The sequence below is a fragment of the Petaurus breviceps genome, unplaced genomic scaffold (assembly GCF_028583685.1).
Source record: "Petaurus breviceps papuanus isolate PSGF00001 unplaced genomic scaffold, PetGlider_PUasm1.0 47, whole genome shotgun sequence".
NCBI classification, from domain to species: Eukaryota; Metazoa; Chordata; class Mammalia; order Diprotodontia; family Petauridae; genus Petaurus; species Petaurus breviceps.
The window spans coordinates 13,029,489-13,054,164 of NW_027186349.1; the positions used below are offsets into that span (position 1 = coordinate 13,029,489).

General features: G+C 34.4%; 1 protein-coding gene across 1 annotated transcript in view; it reads left to right on the forward strand.

Moving 5' to 3' along the window:
- Positions 1-24,676, forward strand: part of DNAH5 (dynein axonemal heavy chain 5) — a 436,545-nt gene that overhangs the window by 370,819 nt on the left and 41,050 nt on the right. The window contains exons 68-71 of the mRNA XM_069101431.1: positions 1,464-1,654; positions 8,653-8,774; positions 14,879-15,028; positions 18,424-18,669. Of these exons, the coding sequence (XP_068957532.1) occupies positions 1,464-1,654; positions 8,653-8,774; positions 14,879-15,028; positions 18,424-18,669 (709 nt within the window). The remainder of the gene's footprint in view (positions 1-1,463; positions 1,655-8,652; positions 8,775-14,878; positions 15,029-18,423; positions 18,670-24,676) is intronic.

Below are 24,676 nucleotides of genomic sequence, written 5' to 3' on the forward strand. Positions count from 1 at the left end.
AAGTATCCACAGCCAGCAGGGTACCTGCCACTATGCTATTGCACTTATCAGATGTGTGCTAGGTCCTCCTCCCCTGCAGCAGCAGTAGCCCAGCCCACAACACATTTGGTCAGGACAGATGTGTTTGGTGTCTCTCCACAGTGTAAGGTTCTTCAGCCTTCTCCTGCTCAGCCATCAGACCCCCACATTTTCTGAGAGATGAAAGTTTCTAAGGCTGAGGCTGCTTCCCAACCCCAGCTGTCTCCAGGCTTTGCTGTTTGTTGATTCTACAGAGTTGATCTGGAGGTGTTTGCACTTCACTGGAGGTCTTCTTTGCACTTTTCCTGCTATCTTCTCAAATTGTCTTTGGAGAACAACTGCTTTACCCAGACTTTTGTTTATTTCTGATGCTCTACATTCCCTCTGAGGCAATGTTTTGTCTTTTTCTGTGGAGGAAATTTGGATAGCCAGAAGTTTTTTGACCTATTACACTATCTTTCCAGAATCATCTCCAACAATGAACTTATTGCCAAAAAGTTATACATTTTTACTCCCATATAGCCAGAATGTTTATAGTTTGGCTATGAAGGATTCTAGATAGTTTGACCAAGTTTTTGAGAATGTACAACTCTTATTAATCCAATTTCCTGTTCCCCCTTTAAAGTACTTTCTTAAAAATGGGTACTGCTTAGGAAAGACTTGTAAAGGCCTATGCTGTTTGTACTTTGGCGTTCAATATGAGAAGCAGACAAAAGCAATTTCTTGTATCTGCATGTGTGTGTGTGTGTGTGTGTGTGTGTGTATGTCCAGAGGGCAGAATGTAAGATTATTAATGTGTGGTAGCTAGAGGGAGGCAGACCAGCTCACTATAAAGAAAAACTTCTTAATAATGACAATTGTCCCCAAATGGAGTGGGTTGCCTTAATAGATAGTGAATTCCCTTTTATGACATATATACATGCAGATGCTGGATGAACATTTATTACGAGTATTGTAGAGTTAATTCATGTCTTAGAAGGACTAGGCTAGGTGACTTCTTCAGGGCCTTCTAAATCTGACTCTATGATTATAATAATAGACTTTTATTCTCTGACAATAGAGTTCTTCCTTTTCCATTTATATGTAAAATTAATGAATTTACTTATGTACTCTGATTTGACATAGTATATTCAGATAAAACAGATAGATCTAGAAATTTGATTTTTTTGCTTCTAATTTAGTCTATTCATGCAAAAAGTTCCCAGAACATTATCAAAAGAGATAATAACCAGCAGTACAATTTGATTTAGACAAAGGTGAATTGCCTTATGTTATTTCAGTTGGAGAGAACTGTTGTTACTGTAATAGGCAGCCTGTACACTCTTGATATATGGAAATGAGAATTTGTCCTAAAAGGTTACTTATTCTTTACTGGAGAAATTTTTGAAAGTAGACAATTGAAAAGGGCAGTGAAATAAACCAGGTTTAAATGTTCTTTTCACTAGGTCTATCAAGAGTCCAATTACAAGCAAGAGAATTGCTAATATTATTGAACACATGACCTATGAGGTTTATAAATATGCTGCCCGAGGATTCTATGAAGAACACAAGTTCTTGTTCACCTTGTTGCTTACTCTGAAGATTGATATACAGAGAAACAGAATAAAACATGAAGAGTTTCTCACCTTTATTAAAGGTCAATGCAACAATTATGTAGTGGGAGTAGTGGGAATTATTGTGAATGTCCTTGAATCTCTCTTTTCCTCATATAACTTCCTCTTATTTTTAATTTAAGATTTGATGTAATACACCTTGAGGTGAGTAAAATTGAATTATGAAATAGTATTTCATTTTAATTATGTCAGAATCATAAATATTTACTTTTTCATTTAAAACTTAGAGATATTTGTTAGACTTTTGAACACATCTTTTATTTTTCTTTTCAAGGGGTTATCATTTACATTTTTGTAGTTAAAAAGTAAACGCATGAATGGATACATTGCTTAATTCTCGAGGGGGAATCTGGTTTTCCTTTTGGGGGGGCAGTTTCAGAATTATATTTGAATACCTTTGGATTAGTATTATAGTCTTAAATCTAAAAGGGATTTAGTTGGCATCTAGCTGAAGCCTCTCATTTTATACAGATGGAACCCAAGGTCCAAATAAGTTAAATGACATTCTCTGAGTTATGGAAGTAGTTAACATCTTCCAATCTACATCTTTCTACTCTGCTCTCAGTGCTTCCCTCCCCACCTTACTGTATAACACTTTAAGAAGTCATCTAAGTGGTGTACTGCAAAGATTGCTGGACTTTGATTCAGAAAGACCTAACTGCTAATCCTTAAATGCTTACTATCTATCTGTGTGACCCTGAGCAAGTCCCTTAACCTCTTTCTCTCAGTTTTCTCATCTATAAAATGAGGAAAATAATAGCATATACCTCCCAGGATTGTTCTGAAAATAAGGTGAAATAATGCATGTAAAGTACTTTTTAAACCTTAAAGCACTATATAAACACTATCACCACCATTATCATTATCATGATCATTATTTTTAGTGCCCTTAAAGACATTTCAAAATAAAGTGTTTACATATTGTCTTAAATTTTCAATAGCTTTCATTCCAAAAAGTGCATTTTCCAGGATGGAGTAACATGAGAGTCTAAAGTGGATCTGAAGTAGAAGCAGATAGTTGGAGAATTAGTAGAATGAAATAATTTTCAACTATTATGAAACTTAGGCTGTAAATTATCATGAATTTTCATTTTCTTTGTTTATTGTTTGCCCGTTAGCAGTTCTTTTATCTAGGTGTGCTTCATAGGATTGAAACTTGGGCTGTGTAGATTTTTTTTTAACAATGTGCTCATATAAGTTCAAATAAGTTTCTAGCAGCTTAGATCAACATTGCTAGACTTTTGAAATGTATATTGAATGACTGAGCTAGATAAAGGAGTACAAGGCAGTTCAAAATATATTAAAGAAGTGACTGATATTTGGGATCACATTCAGTACTTTTTCCTAAACATTTGTAATTTTCCTCCCTCTAGCACCTTGTTTATCACGTGATTATTTTCTTTTTGTGAAAGAGGGGAGAATTTTCATAGCAATTGGTTAAAAATTTATTTAACTAGCTATCATGTTTTTAAGTAATACCTTAATTTGTAAGAATTTATTTTGTTGGAATACTGAAGGTCTTTATTGAACTGTTTTTAAAACCTGAAATATACATTTGATTATGTGGAATATATTTAAGTAAATCTTGAAAAAAGGTAATGATTTGGTAATATTCTATGTGGATAAAATTAGGCATTTGCTCAATAAATGTCTTGAGTATATACTTGACACTTTTTAAATCACAGAATCAGTCTCAGATTTGGAAGGAATTTTAAAGACATCTAGATCAGTCTATATCTGACCAAGTTTCTCCTCTACCATACACTCAATAAGACCCATCCTCTTCATAAAGACCTCCTGTAAGGCAGAGAATTCTCTGGAGACAGACTATTTTACTCTTGGATGATTCTAATCATCAAAAGATTTTTTTCTTATATCAAACTTATCATGAACACTTCCATCCCTACTCCATACCACCAAGTTTTCCCTTCTCAGTTCTTTGAACTGATTCTTGTATGGCATATTAGGCTTTCTGTGACCAATCTGTTTATCATATCAAAGAAACTTAAAGTTGGAGTGTTCCCAAAAGCCATTTAGTCTAATTTTTTCTAGAATAGATGCCATCATAGATGGCATGTGCTCATTCAACCTTTCCCTGTCTCCTGAAAGAAAGCCTGTTGTCTTCTAAGAGGGTCCATTCTATGTTGGGATAGCTTTAAGGGTTAGAAAGTTTTTCCTTTTATTCATCTTTAAGCTGTATCTCTGTAGTGTAAACCTACTATTCCAAATTTTGTGCTTTGGGCCAACTAGAACAAGGATGAAATCACTTTTAAGATGATCTCTCAGCTACTCTAGTATTTCAGACAGAGTTCTAGATAGTTGAAGTTCCCCATCACTAAAATATTATGTGGTCATATCATGATTGTGACCTGTTTTCTCATTTCTTTTTTTTAATTTAGATGGTCTATAATATACGCCCTAATATATTATCTCTTCTTTTTTTCTTCCATTTATCTATGTGAAAATGTTTCTGCCATTCCTCTTTCTCACCTTAAAGTAAATATCTTCTCACAAGAGCACATCCACTTAATAAATAAAGCTACTGCAACATTCTACCTTATTATCTATTCAAAGTATTACTTTCCAGGCCCATAATCCAGTCAGAATTCTTATTCCATCAAGCATCAGAGATACTTGCAAAGTCAATTTTGCATGTATCTCTAGGATATCTATTTTGCTAAGCCTGTTACCCAAAATTTTTCCCCATGTATACATCATCAAAAGTGATGGATTTTATTTCTGGATATCTTCTTGCATATTGTCATCTCTTATGCTATTCTACTTTCTTCCCTGTATGTATTAACCTCTGAGGTACCAACCTTAGATTTTTTTTTTCCTTTTTGACAAAAAAATCTTCAGGTTTTCTTCATGAAAAATATCTTGTGGGAAATTAAGGAGGTGAACCATAGTTTTAGTGTATAGATATTTATTACTTATAATTAAATTATGTTTTCAACTATTGGAATTTTATTTTTTCTCTTTTCTTTCCTCTTCCTAGAAAAAAAGAAAAATAAAACCCTTATAAAATTTTACATGGACAAACAATATGCATACCAATAATTAAAATGCATCTCATTAGGCCATCACTTCTTTTTCAGGAGATGGGCAGCAGCCTATATCATCCTCTTCAATCAAAGTTGATTCTATAGTCATTAGACTCGCAATGTCTTTACAATTGTTCATCTTTTACAATATACTTTTTATAGTATAAATTATTCTCCTAGTTCTGTTCTTTCCTTTCTGTATCAATTTAAACAAGTCTTCTGATGCTTTTCTGAAATCACTTTTATCATTTTTATAAGACAATATAGTATTGCAAGTCATTCATATGTCATAATTTGTTCAGCCATTTTCTATTTGAGATGAAATCCCTTAATGGATATAAAAGAGCTGCTATAAATATTTTTGCACATAAAGGTCCTTTTCTTCTTTGATCTCTTTCAGACACAGGTCCAGTAGCTGGCATCTCTTGGTCAAATATTAAGCAGTTTAGTTTCTTTGGGGGCATAATGACACATTGCTTTCCCAGAATTCCTGGACCAATTCACAGCTTTTGTATTCTATTTCCCCCTTTCATTCCCTTTCTTTTTAATAAACTTTTTGATTAGATTAAAAGGGTGTAGCAAGTTTGTTTTTACTGACTCTTGTTAATTATATTTGATATCTGACTGAGAGCCTTCTCTTCCACTCTTTTAAGCAGTATAATCCAGAAAAGCAAATCTCATTCTCAGATATTTTCTTAGCTTCTTTTTTTACCTATCAGTCTTGACTTTTTCTCCTGTATCCTTACTGACAATCTGTAATAATGATGTACCTTTCACCTGCATCCCTAAGGTCCATAGTTTTTTTTCTTCTGCCCTGGATTTCATAATCCTTAGAAATATTCTCTAGATTATTTCTGGTATAGGTATCATATGAGCCCACATGAATTGCCAGGAATGGGTAGTGATCATTAGGTTTGACATGTCTGGTGAGGTTTTCTGTCATGTCCTAGGGATTCTGGGATAGACCAGGCTTCTGTATTGTTTATGCCAGGCTAACAAATAACTGAGTAGGGAGTCACCAATTACTACTACCCATCTTTTTTGACTCTGACAATTACTGTAGAACCATTCACCTGAGAATTTTGTTCAGTATTTTTTAGAGATCAAGAAACTACTTCTCCAGATGACATATTCTATAGAATTTGCACTTTTAAGAGAGGAAATGGATTTTAATAGATGAAGATGTAAAGAAAGTATGTTAAAAAATAAGGTATGGTCTGTAAAAATCCACAGAAATAGGAAATGGCAATATGAAATAAGGAAACAACTAATGTAGTGTTTGGCTGGGAGAAAGAGTGAATGAAGTATAATATAATGCTGGATAGAGAGACAAGAGCCAGATAGCTAACAGCCTTACTTAAATATAAGGCCAAGCAATTTATTTTTTGTCCTATAGGTTTTAATGAACCATTGAAAGTGAGCAGGGGTTAAATCTGGTCAGACCTGAGAATTAGGAAGCTTAATTTCAAATTTGCATGAAAGATGAATTGGAGAGGAGAGAAATAGGAGGCAGAAGAAAAACATCTTGGAAACTCTTAAAGGGGGAGGAGAGAGAGAGAGAGAGAGAGAGAGAGAGAGAGAGAGAGAGAGAGAGAGAGAGAGAGAGAGAGAGAGAGAGAGAGAAAGAGAGAGAGAGAGAGAACAAATCTGAAAAAGGAATGATATTGATAGTATGGTAGAATGGCTATGTTGTTCAGTCATTTTCATTCATCAGACACTCTGTGACCACATTTGGAGTTTCGTGACAGAGATACTGGAGTAGTTTGCAATTTCCTTCTCCAGATCATTTTTATAGATGAGGAAACGGAGGCAAACGGTTATTGACTTGCCCAGCATCACACAACTGGGGAGTGTCTGAGGCTGGATTTGCCAGCTGAGGGGGGACAGTGGATAGAGTGCTGGTCCTGGAGTCAAGAAGACTCATTTTCCTGAGTTCAAATCTGGCCTCAGATCCTCACTAGCTATGTGACCCTGGGCAAGTCACTTAACTCTGCCTCAGTTTCTTCATTTGTAAAATGAGATGGAGAAGGAAATAGCAAACCCTTCCAGTATTTTTGCCAAGAAAACTCCAAATGGGGTCACAAAGAGTCAGAAATAACTGAAAGCAACTAAACAAGAAAAGCAACAATAATAGAGTAGTGATAGTGGTATCAAGATGGAAATGCTAGAATTGACATCTGATTGGAGAGTGAGGTAGAGAGAAGAGCCAAAGATGATGTCAAAGTTTTGAATTTGGATAACTAGGAAAATGCTGCAGTCACCAGTAGAAACAAATAAGTTCATAGCAGGTATAGGTTTGGGGAAGAAGATAATTAATTTTGGACACACTAAGTTTTTGGTACCAGTGGAACATCTGAGTAGAAGTAATAGCAGTGGAAAATAGACTCAAACTGAGGAGAGAAATCAGAACTGAACACACACACACATTTATAATTTATCTACATATAGGGGATAATTGAAATCACAGGAAAGAATGAAATTCTCAATGTCCATCAACAAGCATTTATTAAGTACTTATGTTTTAAGTATTGTTCTAAGTGCAGAGGGTACAAAGGGCAAAATATTTGCTTTCAAAGATTTTGCATTCTAATGGAGGAGACATGTGAATAATTATGTGCCTGTATAAAAACAAAACATTTATAGAGTAAATAGAAGATAACTTGAGAGTAGGTTGGAGGGAAAAGGAGGAGGCCTGCTACAGAAGATGGGATCTAACCTGAATCTTAAAGAAAACTGGGGAAGCTAACAGGAGGAAATAGGGAGGGAGGGTATTCCAAGCATGAGGGGCAGCTGGTACAAATGTCCTATAGGACAAAAAAATACATTTTAGGATTGGAGTGTTAGATGAGAAGAACAAAGTAGGCTAAAGTAGTTGGGTTGCAGAATGAATGGAGTGGAGTAAACTATTTATAAGAACACTGGGAAAGGTTGGAAGAGAGAAATCTACTGACTACATTTGTTTAGTAATTTAAAATTTGCATCTATACTAATTATTTCATTCATGACTCAACACTCTGGCAACTAGAGATATTCCCTTTTTATAGATGAAGAAAATGGGAGGGGTTAAATACCTTGTTCAAAATTATGAATATAGAAAATGTTTGAGGTAGGATTTAAACTGAGGACTTGTTGAAATGTACTAAGTTTGACACTCCTCCATATTGCCTCTGAGAAAGTAAAAGAAAGGATAAATGGGTGAATGACAGAGTTTTAGAGAAGACTTAAATTTAATAAGTGGATGGAGGAAGATGACCCAAAAAGGAAAGGTTTGAATGCTAAGAAGAAGTCTAGGATAGAGCAATGGTTCTGAATGTGAAGAAGAAAAGTATTTCTAAAAAGAGAAGGTGGTCAATAACGTACATTTTACAGAAAGTTTAAGCATGGGTAGGGTGAAAAATGAGGCATTTTGATTAGGTCAGGGAATTCTAATGCTTTTGACTGACTAAATATTTCTATGAATTTAGGTAAGGTTGGTATTCCACTTTAGTAAATCAGTTTCCATGCTTGGATTATGACTTGTACAATGAACAAAATGCAATTTATTTGGGAGATATAAAGAGTTCAGTTATATTGTGAATGGAAATTTAGGAACAATATCTATGCTTAGTGGAAAAATGTACTGAAAGAACATATGTGATCAACATGCAGGGAAGGGAAGTAAAATAGATCGCTGAATTTTGAAACAGGTTCTTTATAAATGGGGTCCCTCACCCACACAAAGCATCACTGACAATTCTGATAAATGTTTTTTTTCTTAAATCTGCTGCTTGTGTTGACACTGGAAAATTCTTTTTAGGATTGAATAAAAACCCTTCAATGCTATACTTTTACTTTAAACTGTAGTGTTAAAGCAAAGTTGAGTTTATATTTATGAAATTTCAAACTACTAAATATTAAGAGGAGACTGGAGAAAATTTTCTGAATTTTTTAAGTATAGGAAAAGAAAGTTTTATACTATTATTTATTCAATTTTATAGGTGGTGCTTCATTGGATCTTAAAGCTTGTCCTCCTAAACCATCTAAATGGATCCTGGATATGACATGGTTGAATTTGGTGGAACTTAGTAAACTTAGACAATTTTCAGATGTCCTTGATCAAGTAGGTGAAATATTTAATTAACTTTATAATAATGTGACATTGAGCATTAATATTTAAAGAACACTGATCATTCATTGATTGCCACAGTGTTTGGGGAGGAGAAATTTTCTATTATCACCTTTATTTTGACATCTATACAAACTTTCCCTTTTTGTTCAACTAACCACGACTCTATTTTTACCACTTGGACATGATGAGGAACTACCCAGCTGGGCCATTTGAGGTTTCTAAATAGAAAAGGTGGTAGATGAAGAGATAAAAGAAGATATCCTGCCAAGGATCAATGTAGTAAAATGTTAACATTTTCATTCTCTTTAAATTTATGCAATTGTTTGCTAAGTCTTAAAAATTAACCAAAAATCACCCTCTTGTTGGAGACTTGTTTGTCCCTTCTTGTGACAGAGTTGAGAACCTGTGAAAGCTAAATAAATACAAGTGGGTAAATCCATTTTACATACTTTTGCTCAATAATTAAATTTAGCTTCCAATCCAGAATTTGAACAAAATCAAGAAACGTGCTCAGAATAATTGCTTTTGTCCGATGCCAAGGCAACCTTATTCTTGGTATTCTTATCTAAATACATTTCTCTGCTAGGCAAAGGGGGAAAAACCCACCAAAAACAAAAAACAAAAGGAGGGCTCCCCAAACATATCTTATATTTATTTTTTTAAATTGAATTATTTATTTTTAGTTTACAACATTCACTTCTATTAGTTTTATATTTTCTTCCTGTCCCTCCTCCTTTGTTCTCCAAGATGACATGCAGTCTGATATGGGCATTACACATACATTCCTATTAAACACATTTTCACATTAGTCATATTCCACAGAGGAATTATAACCAATGAGAAAAACCACGAGAAAGAAAAAGAAACCCAAGAAAATAAAACAAAAAAGAAAATAGTCTGCTTCATTCTTCATTCCAACTCCATAGTTCTTTCTCTCATGTGTCTTTTGGAATTGTTTTAGGTCCTTGCATTGCTGAGAAGGACTAAGTCCATCAAAACTAATCTTTGTACACTATGGATGTTACTGTGTGTAGTACTCTCTTGGTTCTACTCTCCTCACTCAGCATCAGTTCATACAAGTCTTTCCCGGTTTCTCTGAAGTATGTCTGTTCATCATTTCTTACAGCACAATGGAATACTATGGCATTCATATACCACAACTTGTTTAGCCATTCCCCAATTGAGGGGAATCCCTCAATTTCCACTTCTTGGCCATCACAGAAGGATCTACTATAAATACTTTTGTACATGTGAGCCCTTTTCTCATTTTTATCATCCCTTTGGGATACAGTCCTAGAAGCAGTATTTCTGGGTCAAAGGATATGCACATTTTTATAGCCCTTTGGGCATAGTTCCAAATTATCCTCAGAATAGTTGGATCAGCTCACAGCTCCAACAACAATAAGTTAGTGTTCCAACATTCCCACATCCTCTTCAACATTGATCATTTTCCTGTTTTGCCACATTACCCAACCTGATGGGTGTCATGTGGTACCTCAGAATTGTTTAGATTTGTATCTCTCTAATCAAGAGTGACATAGAGTATTTTTTTCATATGACTTTAGATAGTTTTAATTTCTTCCTCTGAAAACTGCCTGTTCATATCCTTTGACCATTTATCAATTGGGGAATGACTTGTATTCTTGTGATTTTGACTCAGTTCTCTCTATATTTTAGAAATGAGGCCTTTATCAGAGACTGTGGTTGTAAAAATTCTTCCTCAGTTTTCTGCTTCCCTCCTAATCTTGGTTGCATTGGCTTTGTTTGTGCAAAACCTTTTCAATTTAATGTAATCAAATTTGTCCATTTTGCATTTCATAATGTTCTCTATCTCTTGTTTGGTCATAAATTCCTTTATTCTCCACAAATCTGGCAGGAAAACAATTCCTTGCTACACTAATTTGTTTGCAGTATCAACTTCCATACATAGATTGTGTACAATTTGGACTTTATTTTGGCATATGGTATCAGATGTTGGTTTATGCTCCGTTTCTGCCATGCTATCTTTCAGCTTTTCCCAGCATTTTTTTGTCAAACAGTGAGTTCTTATCCCAGAAACTGGGGTCTTTGGCTTTATCAAACAGTAGATTGCTATAATCATTGACTTCTGTATCTTGTGTACCTAACCTATGCCACTGATCTACCCTTCTATTTCTTAACCATTACCAAGTGGTTTTTATCAGTGCTGCTTTATAATACAATTTGAGATCTGGTATGGCTAGGCCACCTTCCCTAGCATTTCTTTTCATCTATTCCCTTGATATTCTAGACCTTTTGTTCTTTCAGATGAGTTTTGAAGTTTTCCAGCTCTTAAAAATAATTTTTTTGTAGTTTGACTGATACGGCACTGAATAAATTAATTTAGGTAGAATTGTCCTTTTTATTATATTAGCACAGACTACTCATGAACAAATGATGTTTTTCTAGTTATTTAAATCTGACTATAATTCTGTGAAGAGTGTTTATAATTGTGTTCATTTAGTCCCTGGTCTTGTTTTGGCAGGTAGACTCCCAAATATTTTATAATGTCTATAGTAACTTTAAATGGAATTTCTCTTTCTATCTCTTGCTGTTGTGCTAAGTCTTATATTTCTAATAGACCTAATAACCCAAATGCAGGCTATCATATCATTTGTAACTTGATATTCTTCATGTATAATTGAAGTATTTGAAGAATTTATAGAATTATTGAAATTGTAATTCTTTTCAGTATCATTTAGAGAGTTTGATTCCACAAGTGGAATGAATAATCTGGTGATTACATGGCTATTTTTATTAAAAGATTTCATCCATAGCTTATTTCAGGCTCTCCTTGTATATGCAGTTTGGGATGAAGCCCCCTAATGATCCTTCTTCCCTGAACCAAACTTTCCCAGGCACAAGTCAGCAAGAGTAAATCATTATATTTCACAGTAATGAAAGGTATAGCTTCTTATAAAGAAACTATCCATAAAACATAAATTGGAAGTTTGCCAACAGAGTAAGCAGTACACAGGACATGCATACTCCACAATTTCTACATATCAGTCAGAAGCAGAACCATTAGAAAAATTTCTTCTGGAGTCAACTAATATTGATATTTTTAGCTCTAACTTTAGTGGTCTCACCAGTACCAGATAGAGGGAAATGTTTATCCCTTTCTTCTAGTCATCACCTGCTTTTTTTTTTTTTAACACTCTATAGTACAGCCAACTTCACACATGGGTGACCTCTTGTTGGTTATAGGACCATGTTAACCAAGATAAGAGGGGCACTATGGGTGTGTATGGTAGACATTGGGCTACCATATTAATATTTTTCTTCCCTGCAACTTCTTCTTCCTTTTAATTCTTATCATTTCTGCTGAAAGTTGAGGGTTGCATTTGTTAGAAGCAGATTTCACAGTAATGAGGGATTGTCTAGTTGAAGGCCTGTTGTTCCCTTGGCTATGTTACCAACACCTGTCATAACACAAGATGTAATTAATTTAATAGGTCCTGACTTTTTCAGTAGTTTAAATAAATATCATTGAATGGAAACAAATGTAGGAAAATCAGAACATTTTTATATGAAAAGAAAGTAACTGATGTTCAAAATTGTCAAGCTTGCCTCAAATTACCACCACTGTGCCTTTCCTTAAGCACCATAATCTCTTACTTCTTTTCTTTGTTGTAATTCATTTTTAATGCCCTACATTCATTAGTCATCTTAGTTTTGCATCTGGAACATGCTTTACTTGTAATGAATTTGCTCTCATTTGTCTCATTTATCTTCTTCCTATAATTCAGTTATTTAGAGTTCTAAGGGACATTAGAGGTCAAGTGCAATTCTCTTATTTATAGATGAGAGAACTGAGGTTTGAAGACATTAAATAACTTGCCCAATATGACATAGCTAGTGGGTGTCTAAAGGAGGAGCTGAATTTACATCTTGCTAACTATAGGTCAGTGCTCTAACCACTACTCCCTGCTGTCTCAGTCTTTGGTGTTTGGAGAAGTAGTAGTTTTTTTTCTGATCTCAACTTGTTTAAACATGTATATACTAATATTTTCCTATTACTCAAATACTCACCAAAGTAATTTACCATTTGAATTTATGTCTTTTTGTATGTTTTATGTATTTATTCACTCTGTCTTCAGTTGTCTAGCCATGTGAATTTTTCTGACTTAGACTGTTAGAGGCCAAAGGATATGGAGAGTATTTGTTGGCTCTTCATACATTGCTTAAACATATGAGCATTCTGACAATCCTGTTTCAGTCAATAGCAATTATTAATCACCTACCCTGTGCCAGATACTGTTCTGAGTGCTTAGAATACAAAGAAAAACAAAAGACAGACCCCATTCTCAATGAACTCAATCTAAAGGAGGAGAAAACAGGCAGACAACTGAATGTAAACAAGACATATACAGAATCAATTGGAAATAATCAACAGAGGGGAGGCACCAGAAGTAAGGAAGTATATAAAAAAATAAATTTTTGTAATAGATGAGACTGTAGTTGGGACTTGAAGGAAACCAGGGAATCCAAGAGTTTAAAGTGAGGAGAGAAAGTATTTAAAGCATTGGGGGACAGCCAGTGAAAATGACTGGATTTTGGAGATGGAGCATCCTGTGGAAGGAACAGCATGGAGGCCAGTGTCACTGGATCACAGTGTATATGGGAGTAAAATATACGAATACAGGAAAGGCAAAGGGCACCTAGGTTATGAATGACTTTGAAATCTAATTGGAGAATTTTATATTTGATCTTGGAATTGATGGGGAGCCAGTGGAGCCATTGTTAAATACAGAAGGATGGGGCATAGTCATACTGTACTTTAGGAAAATCAATTTGACAGCTGAGTGGAAGATGGACAAGTGGGGAAAGATTTAAGGCACAAAAATCAACCCATAGGCTGTAGTAATATTCCAGGCATGTAATAATGAAGCCCTCTATGAATAGGGCAATGACAATTTCAAGGGAGAGAAGGAAATATATACAAGAGATGTCACGAAGGTAAAATCAATAGGTCTTCAAAATAGACTGGATGTAGAGAGTAAGAGAGAATGAGGAATTATGCATGACACTTAGGTTGCAAGCCTGGGTGACTAGGAGGATGATGATATTCTTCATATTAATAGAGAAGTTAGGAAGAGAACATAGTATTAGGAAAAATATGATGAGCTCAATTTTTGATGTTTAATTTAGGATATATATTGGAAAACCAATTTGGGATATTCAGTGGGCAGTTAGAGATGTGAGAGTAGAGGGTAGAAGAGAGGTTAAGGTTGGAAAAGTAGATCTAGGAATCATCAGCATAGAGATGATAATTGATTCCATGGAAACTAATGAAATCTCCAAACAAAATCGCAATAGAGGATGAAACAAAGAGGACTTAGGACATAGTTTGGAGGGGGGAGGGTATACCATAATTAATATACATATATATACCTGGATGAAGATCCAGAAAAGGAAACTTAGGAGCATAGATAGAGGAGAACCAAGACTGAATAGTGTTATGAAAATCTAAAGAGAGTATTAAGGAAAGGAGGGTGATCGAAAGTGTCAGAAGCTGTAAAGATGTCAAGAAGAATGAATGAGAAACAGCCATTGGATTTGGCAATTACAAGATCATTGATAGGGAGAAGTGCCAATTGAATGATGAAGTCAAATACCAGACTGTAGAGTATTACAATAAGAGCAAGAGGAAAGAAAGTAGAGCCAGCGATTGTAGATAACCTTCTCAATTATTTTGCATTAAAAATGCTTTTAAAAGTTTATTTTATTTGTGTTGAGCAAATGAGAATTAAGATTGAATTATAAAATTATTTATTAATTAATTTATTCTCTATGAAGTACATACTTTAAAAAACCCCACAGGAAATGTAGGGATAAATATATAGAATTTGCCTTGTCATGTGTTAATACAACTTGAATACAGAGTCGATCTTATTTCATTTTTAACTTTGCTCTCACTCTTTAGCACTCAAATATAAAGTTTAACAAAAAAAGAGGTCAAGTCCATAAATGTTTAGGTGGTCCAGAATTTCTGATGAAAACTTTTTTGCAAGGTATTATAGCCTGATTTTCATGTGGTGTGACATAGATTTTTTTTAATCTCTTGGTATTTTAAGATTTCAAGAAATGAGAAAATGTGGAAAACTTGGTTTGATAAGGAAAATCCTGAGGAGGAACCTACTCCAAATGCCTATGATCAATCTCTTGACTGCTTTCGACGTCTTTTGCTTATTAGGTCCTGGTGTCCTGACAGAACCATTGCACAGGTAAATTATGGAATGAATGTTTTAGAGAGGATGATTATTTTAGACATAATCTAGTTTAAACTTCATTTTACAAATGAGGAAATTGAAGTGTCAGACATGAGGGAAATTAATAGCTCTTAAAAACACGACTGCATTTCAAAGTAAATATATTTTATATGTAAATTTCAGTGTGATCATCAATTCATCTAAAATGCTATACTTGGAGTCAACAGGTTTAGGTTCAAATCTTCTCTTTTATTTGTGACCCATGTAACCATATGTTCTTATTTTCTTTTAAAAAGTTTTACTTCCTATTCATATATTTGGTCAGTCATTAGTTAGTAATCATATATTAAATGCCCAGTAAGTGCCAGTTCCTGTACTAAATATTAGGGTTACAAAGAAAGGCAAAACATAGTTATTGCCCTCAAGTAGCTCACAGTGTATTGATGGGGGAGGACAAAATATATATAAAAAAGAAGTCAAAAAGAGTGGATGAAGGTGGAGGAAGGGATTGTACTCATGCTTGGGAAGGCCATGATGAAGACCTGCAGTTAGTTGGGAAATAATGAGATATCTACCCTAGATACCTTCCTTAAATGAAGGATCTGGGAGGAACTCTCTGATGTTTACCTTCCTCCCTGTCCAATAAGAAGGAAGAAGGATGTCATGGGCAGGCATACTGAGGAGGTGTGAGCTTCAAATTTTATGTGACCTTGTAGGAAGATAAGTTTCTGGAGACAGTGAAGTCCAAGAGAGCAGCCAGGTGGGATATAATGTTTTTCTTTCTGGTTGCCAACCAATGAGCTCCTTTTTTTCAGATGGATATGTGCTTAAAGTACTACTTGATATTTGAATCATTCTGGTTATACTGATACTTTATACTGTTGTGGATGTTGTCTAAAGCTGTGGAATCCAGTATAGATGGTTATCTCCTTTGGAAAGTATGGTTCTGGTTTATTTAGAATATGAAATAGTGGGGTAACAATTATTCATGTTTTAAAAAATGGCTCAAGTATATTATTGGTGGTATAAGCAGAGTGTTAAATAAGCACATAGCATCTCAGCACAAGAAAGGACCTAAAACCTTTTAAAACTTAAAAAAAAACATATTCAGGTTTGGAGATATCCTGTGTTATTCTACTGTGGTGACTTTTTTTAGTGCTTTGAATATTCCATTTTGCTAATAATAAGAAGTAATGGGTTGGTGAGTAGGATCACATAGAAACATGACATAACAAGTCAAGAGTTTTCTAAATCTTACAGTCCTATAGAAGTCATCTATTAGATTTTGGGCAAGAGTAAGCTACAAAGACCCTCAAGCCCACAGCTTTCATTTATGAAAATTAGCATTCTGGGTGGCTAGAAAGTATCTTGGCCTGAAGGATTTTTTAAAATTAATATGTTTCAATCAGTATGTTAATGTCTTAAGAATCTTGCTTCATGAAATCTTTCTAAAGCCTGTAGACAAAAGACTTAATATCATAGAAGTTTTTTTACCTCCAAGAGGCTGGTTGGTTAATGCCTATATAAGTGACTAATTTGAGGATTTCTTTAAATGAAGCATAGTACAATAGTAATAAGAATTCACTAAGGCATGTAGAGAGATCTCTTATTGTAATTCTGCAGAGAGTTTGTAATTGAGTGCCAAAGTACAATGGAACAACTATCTCATAATCCAGCAGATCATTTCTCAATAAGGGAATAATATATTCTCTCCTACTTATTATCTCAAAATCATGGAAAAGTCATGTCATTTGTCCAGGTCTAAATTTTTCTCATCTGTTACATGACAAGGTTGATCTTCACGAGATAATTTCTAAAGTTTCTTCTAGCTATAAATACCCTGGGCCCCATTATCTCAACATCCTAAATTCCCATTTTAGATTTCAAATTATCATCATTTAGACAATACCTCCTAACATCCTCAGCATTATTATTATTATTTTGTCCAAATAAGTCCCAACCAGCTCATCTTCCTCTGAGATAGTAAAGAAGTTGTGAATCAAACTCGGATGGGGTCATTAGAGTACAAGCAATACTTTAATAGCAAAATGTCTATTTCAAAATGTCAATTTAAAAAAAATTATAACTCTGTTACCATTTATCTGTGTTTGATTTGGACTTAAAAACTGGTTTCAGGGAAAACACTTCAGTTTCTTTCACTTCTACATATTAATTTCTCAGTTATACTGGCAAATTCACTGTTCTTAAATGTTCAGTGTAAGTTAAACAGGACATGTGTCCCATTATATTATCTGAAAGGTGTGACATAGCAAACCCTATTCTTTATTAACCTTATATATCACATTTTCTTGCCTCCTTCTATGTAAAAAAGCACCATTTTCTAAGCATTTTTGTTATAAAATATCACTCCTGATACCCATACAATACGATATTCTTCTACTATTTCTTTTTTCAACAATACCCTTGAGTTCAATGAAAGGTTTTTGTTTGTTTTTGTACTAAACATAACCATCATTGCTTCTAATAATATTTTAGCTTCTTTTTGAAAGAACATGGTGAGTAGGCAGTCAATTCAGGTCAGAAGGATATATTAGGTATCATATGTATATTAGGTACTAAATGTATATGCATTTTTATAACATTAAGACCAAATATTAGGGATATATGAAGGAGAAAAATTAAATTCAAAGCAGAGCAAAAGCCATTACACAAATGGGAAAAATAATGAATAAAGGAAACATGGGAGAAAGTGAAGAAGAGAAGAAAACAAAAGTTGAGAAAGACCAAAAGTGTTTACAGTGATTACATGCTTTGAAATCAAATGACACAGCTTTATTAGTGTTAATATTCCATGCAAATTTCTAGGAAAATATGGTGTTTTACCCAATACTTGTATAAACTAAATTAACAGTGAGTTATCAAAATTTCAAAGGGAATTGCTTTGGAAAGTCAAGAATTCTCATATGAAAGCATGATCTTTACCACTTGAAACCCCTTAGACATAGAAAAACTATTTAGAGATCTCTGGATAGGCATAGTACCAGAAGGGTTAATAGGAAGAGGATAATTTATTTAAGTAAATGCTTATATTTTCTTAGCACAGTGCTTGGCCTATTGTGAATGTTTAATAAATGCTTTTTCATTCATTAGGTTATAGATATTGGAAAGAGAAGTGGTGGAAGTCCATGGGAATTACTAGGTAGGATAATGATTGTTAGTAAATTCTAAGTGGAACAAAGAAGATTTTGTATATAATGTACATAGACACATACGTAAAAGCAATATAGTACTTAGAGAAACTAAAAGAAAAAGACTTGCAAAGCTCTGCTGCATTATTACACATACTCCCACAATCACTTTAAACATATTCCTGATAATGGAATATTCTTTAGGAATATCATTCTTGATTTTGTTAACTTGCATATTTCATTATGCTTTACTTTCTCTAGGCCCGGAAATATGTCATGGATACTATGGGAGAAAAATATGCAGAAGGAGTTATCCTAGATTTGGAGAAGACATGGGAAGAATCAGATCCACGAACTCCACTAATCTGTTTTCTGTCTATGGGCTCTGATCCTACTGATTCCATTATTGCATTGGGAAAAAGATTAAAAATAGAAACACGCTATGTTTCTATGGGTCAAGGTCAAGAAGTTCATGCTCGTAAGCTTTTACAGCAGACCATGGCAAATGTAAGGAAACTACAAAAACTTTAGTTTAGTGTTAGTTTTCGCTCAAAACTGATAACCATGAAATTGTGCAGTGTCCTTTGATTCATTAATATTACTATTATGGACCTTAGATGGCTATCTATGTATATTTGAGCATCTTTGGAGGAGGCTCTAAGACAAGCACTCTCTGTTCATTTTCAATATTAGAATGAAATAAGGGACCTACAAGTTGGTGAATATTTAATAAAAAGTTTAATTTGCCATGACACAACAAAATATGTAACAAGAAAACCTGGTCATTAGCTTCTCTGGACTACCTCCCCCAACTCACCTTCCATCTCCATATGCAAATACATCTAGTTTTAGGACAAGACATAGTGAAATATATGGTGACTTGTATGTTCTTCAGAAATCCATCAATGAGGACAGGCCCTAATTTCCTATCGCTGGGAATTTTTATACCTTTAGGTAATAAGGAAACTTCATTGGGGAAATAAAAGATATTCAGTTACCAGCAATAGCTTTTTATTCTTTCAGAGAATGCTGTTGCTGTTCAGTCAGTTGGGTCTGATCCTTTCTGCCACCATTTGCAATTTTCTTGGCAAAGATACTGGAGTGCTTTGTATTTCCCTTTCCAGCTCATTTTACAGATAAGGAAACTGAGACAAACAGAGCTAAGTGACTTGACGAGGGACACATCGCTATTAAGTGCCTGAGACCAGATTTGAATACAGGTCTTCCTGTCCCGATGCCCACCACTCTACTCACTATGCTACTTAACTGCTCTTTAGGTAGTGCTAATCCCTCCTAAAGGAGCGGAGAACAGGCATAGGCTTAGCCCATGTTTTGAATAGGGAGAAAGAAGCTTCTCTCAGAACACCCAAATAGAGGTACCTAATATTATGATCCACCAATTAGTATTTTTATGTTTCATTCTTCCAGAAAAAAGTAACACAACTATTTTAAACATATGCTTTAAAATATTTTGGTATTTAGAAAATGTCTATAATGGAAATATATAGAATTCAAAATAACTTTTATATGTTTGAACAGTTAAAATCTCTTTATTCTTTACCCAACACCTTGCTTTCTATTACTTGATATTTAGTAGTGTCAGTGCTATACTGAATTTGGGAAAATGAAAGTAAGTAACAATGTATATCCAATTAATCTTTTCTGTGACTACAGAGATTACATTATGTCCCTTTGGGCATACATAAGAATCACAGAATTTTGAAGGTGAAAGAATCCTCAGAGGTTATATAGACTAACTTATACCATATCTACCTTCAGAGGGCTTCCTATTGGGGAGTGTACAACATGAATACAGATAAACATGAGAGAACAGTCTTAGATGAACAGTAAATCTGATAGGAAGATTTGGAAGGGTTGAGAACTAAATCAGCCATAAGGAAGTAGAATCAGTGATAGGAGATTATTTTTTTTTCTAGGATCTTGGTAGAGAGGATAGAAGTGGTATCATAGACTGACATAATGGAGAGTCAGGGGGAGTTTATTAGTATGGTGGAGACATGGATATATTAGTAGGTATTCAACAGAAAGGGAGAGATTGAAAATAGAAAGAGAAAAGGAACAATCATTGAAGAAGTATCTCAGAAAAATTATGTGGGGACTAGATTATGGGCATAAGTAGAGGGGTTAGATTTGGCAAGGAGAAAATGTTCATCTTCCTGAGTGACAATAGCAAAGGATTCAGTTAATCAACCAAACTTAGTATGTTCCAGACACTGACTTTAGCGCTGGAATGCAAAAAAAAGGCTAAAACAAAGCAAAGCAAAGCAAACTGAAAACAACCCAAGGCCAAACAGAAACAGAAACAAAAGAAAAACCAGTCCCTGTCCTGAAGGAGCATGCATTCTAATGAGAGAGACAACATATATTCTCTAGATACATTAAATACTGAGTAAATTTAATCTGAAAATGGAAGGTATTTAGCAATCATGGGGATTATGAAAGCCCCATTTTACAAAGGGGATTTTTAAAGTTATATCTTAAAGGATTTAAGGCAAATGAAATGGAAAGGAAAGTAGATAGATCATTCCAGGATTCAGGGATAGTCAATGCAAAGACACAGAGATGGGAATTGGAGTATTGTATTTGAAAGGTTATAAGTAAGTTAGGTTAGTTGTATGTTAGAGTGTATAGAAGGGAACACACATAAAAAGAATAGAAAATTAGGAAAAGAACAGGTTATAAAAATATTTAAATGACAGAGGACATGATGGCTGATCCTGAATGGAATACAAAGCTATTGGAACTCCACAAACAGGGAGATATGATCAATCCTATGGTATAGTGACTGGATTTAAGAGGCAAAGGAAATGTTTTCATCTATGGAATAGGGAAAATTGTTTCATTAACACTGGATGGCTTTGATTTTTTTCCCAGTAAAGTAGTAGGTAAGGTCTTTTGTTGAAAGTCAAAGATTTGGGAGTAGCTATTATGAGGAGTTTTAATAGTTAATCAGAGATGGAAAAAAAAGATTGCTATGTGATAGGGCTCAGTTGAGTTAGGAGAAAGGGCCAAGGTATTCAAAGGTAGCAGACAGTATATATTCTAAACAGTTAATCAAGTTGTTAAGGTCAAAGACTGTGAAGAGAGGAAAAGAACAGTTCATGGGTGTGGTTTGGGAAAATAAACAGCATCTTTGGAAGAACTGGCACAAAGAAGGGTTGAAAGAACAGGAGATTATAATTAAGAAGAGAAATTCAGAATTAAAGAACATCGAGGTGGCACAGTTACACATGATCAATGGCATAATTTAGTGGATGGCTGAAGTAGGTTAATAAAGATTTAGTTCTTGGGAGATGAAAATGTTGATCACCTGGGAGGTTTGAACGCACAGCACCATGCCCCTTTGTTTTATGCCTTTTGAGAATATGTTACTTTTTGAGTTCCTTCTTCATCCACATATAAGTCTCATTCAGATCTCCCTTCAGCTTCAAAATTGTTTGAATCTTTTGGATTTCCTTCTTTTGAGGTTCCCATCCCTCTTGGACTGACCTCTTTACAATTATTTGGAAGTATTGAATACTAATATAGAAATGAATGTTTCTGAGTATAACTGCAAAACAAAACTTAAACAAAATAAAAAAAAGCAAATCTAAGATTTAAAGATAACAAAGATGGTAGTGGATACAGTGGGACTGGTTAATTTTATGGACTAAACCATCTATATTATCAACTGATGGCCATCATATTTAATTGCTGTCAATATAAAAGGCAAAAAATTTTAAAATATTAAAGAAAAGATCATAAGAAAGTAGAGAATTAGTTTATAAACTCCTTGAGGGCAGAGCATATATTGAATATTTTAACCCCCCCCCCCATAAAAATATAGTAAATATTCAATGAATATTTGTAGATTTGGAAGAAAAGAGAAAGAACAATAGCTGAAAATGGGGGTTTTGGAGGGAAGTATCTATGGGGTGGTAAAAACTGCAGAACTGAAATCATTAGCAAGGAACAAAAATTGGAAAATAGAAATAGCAAAGTCAGCATATTAATCTTGGGATATTTAGTCAAGGATATACTATGTCTTCACACTGTATAGGCCTCAAAGGCATTGTTATTAACATGTATATCATGATACTTGGTGTTCTCAAAGATACCTAGGCCATGTGATTCAGTGGAAAGGAAACTGGGTTTCCAATCTAGAAGACCTGTCTTGTTCAAGTCACTTATTTTTTCTCATTTTTTTTGGCCTGTTAAATGTGGCCAATAATATTGCATTACCTACCTCAAAGATGAGGAAAGTTCTTTAAAAACAAAAATGTTATATAAATATGGAAATGATTATTTATAAGGGTTAAATTTTTTTCATTATGTCTTGTTTATTAAACAGAGAAGGGTGATTTTCATATCTTTTAGCAATATTTCCTCCCAAAAATGATGCTAAAGGTATTGACCTTAATTATCTGGAGAATTTAATGAAAGAGCACCAAAATCCATAACCATTCTAGATAAGGGAGCTAGTCCCATACATCAAATGAGAAATAACTGGCAACAAGGGTGCACCTGTTTAATTTGGGTATAAAGTAAGCACGTACCCTGTTGATTTGATCTCAGCCTCATGCAGTAAAATATGGAACTAAAATTGGAATCATAATCAGAGATATTTTTTAACCTTCCAGTTTTATATTTAGCTTTTAATTGCAGATGAAATGAAATATCTCCTCATTATTGGCAAGCTTGTGATTTGTCCCAATAATTAGTGTTTTTAATAGCGTTTGCATTGAAAGCGTTGTTATGGAATGACAGAATCAGCCAATAAGGGGCAGCAGCTCTAGTGCTGTCAAGCCATCATTAGAGAAATTAAACATCTAAAATAGAATGTGGACATCCCAAAGGAGCAAAAGGATCTTGGGGTATCATGAGATTATGTAGAAACTTGATAAGTTCTACATAAGAAGAAATCTGAATTAAATAAGTTGCCAAAGCAAAGAAGTTGGTCAAAGACTGTGGAGTTTAGGATGTCTTTTCTTAGCATGAGTGAAATATTTTACTAAGGTTGAGAGTATACAACTCTATTTAAGATTTCTGACTTGGGATATTATTGGATAATAATCTCTCACAAGGCAAAAGATGGATAAGTTTTCAGGTGGCGTCTGTGTATACATACATATGTATACATATGTTATATATGTATAATATACACACATATATGTATGCACACATATATAGGAAATGGTGATATTTGGTTTTTGAGGTGAAAGAGGTATGCAGTTTCTTTTTTTCTTATATTTATTCATTCATTCATTCATTCATTTGTTTGTTTGTTTGTTTATTTATTTTTTATTTTTGGATGGCAATTGGTGTTGTGACTTGCCCAAAGTCACATGGGTAGTAAGTGTGTCAAATTTCTGAGGCCAGATTTGAACTCAGGTCCTCCTTACTTCAGGTCTGGTTCTCTATTCACTGTCCCACCTTGCCACCCCAAGGTATGCAGTTTCTTGAAATACAGTACATTTCCTGTCTGAGAATAAATTGGGCATATACTGTGTGCCAGAAATTAGATTAGGCATTGGGTATTAAAAAAAATTAAATTGCCCTTTATATCAGCATAAGGAAATATAAAGGACAGCTTGGTTTCTCAATGGATAGAGCATGTGGCCTGGAGTCAAAAAGACCTCCATTCAGATCCGACCTCAGACACTAGCTGTGTAATCCTGGGCAAGTCACTTAGCCCTGTTGGCCACAGTTCCTTCATCTGTAAAATGAGTTGGAAAAGAAAATGGCAAATTACTCCAGTATCTTTGCCAAAAAAACTCCAAATGGAATTACAAAGAATCTGACATGACTGAAATAACTGAACAACAAAGGAAATATATCCAAATGAATCTAATATCTATTTTACTGTTTTAGAGAAATTTTAGCTCAGATAGCTAGGTGGTATAGTGGATAGAGTTTGAGGCCTGGAGTCAGGAAGGCTTATCTCCCTGATTTTAAATCTGGTCTCTGACCCTTATTAACTGTGTGACCCTGGGCAAGTCACCTAACCCTTTTTTGCCTCAGTTTCTTCATCTATAAAATGAGGTGGAGAAGGAAATGGCAAACCTCTCCAAGTGTCTTCTGCAAGAAATCCCAAAATGGGGACGTGAAGAGTTGGGCAGAGTAAAAATGTCTACTGTAGAACATTATGCTAGGGCTCTACGTATGTATGTCCTGGGTAGTGTATTATATACTAGGGCCCCCCTCTAGGGGGAGAATATCTGAAATTTAGTCCTTGTTCTCATAGACCTTGGAGCCTAAGTAGGTAGATAAGACACAGAACAGATAAATACATTAAAGAATTGTAAAACAATTTGTTATGTAAATTCTGGGTAGAAAAGATTTCTTAGAATGTTGACTTGGGAGAATAAGTGAAACCTTTTTGAAGAAGCCACATTTTATTTGTATTTAAAAGAATTAAAAAAAAATTTTCAGTGTTATTAGGAGAGATGGCTTTCCATATATGTGATAGAGAGTAAAGATATAGAAACCACAGTATTGGGAAGGGGGGAGAACA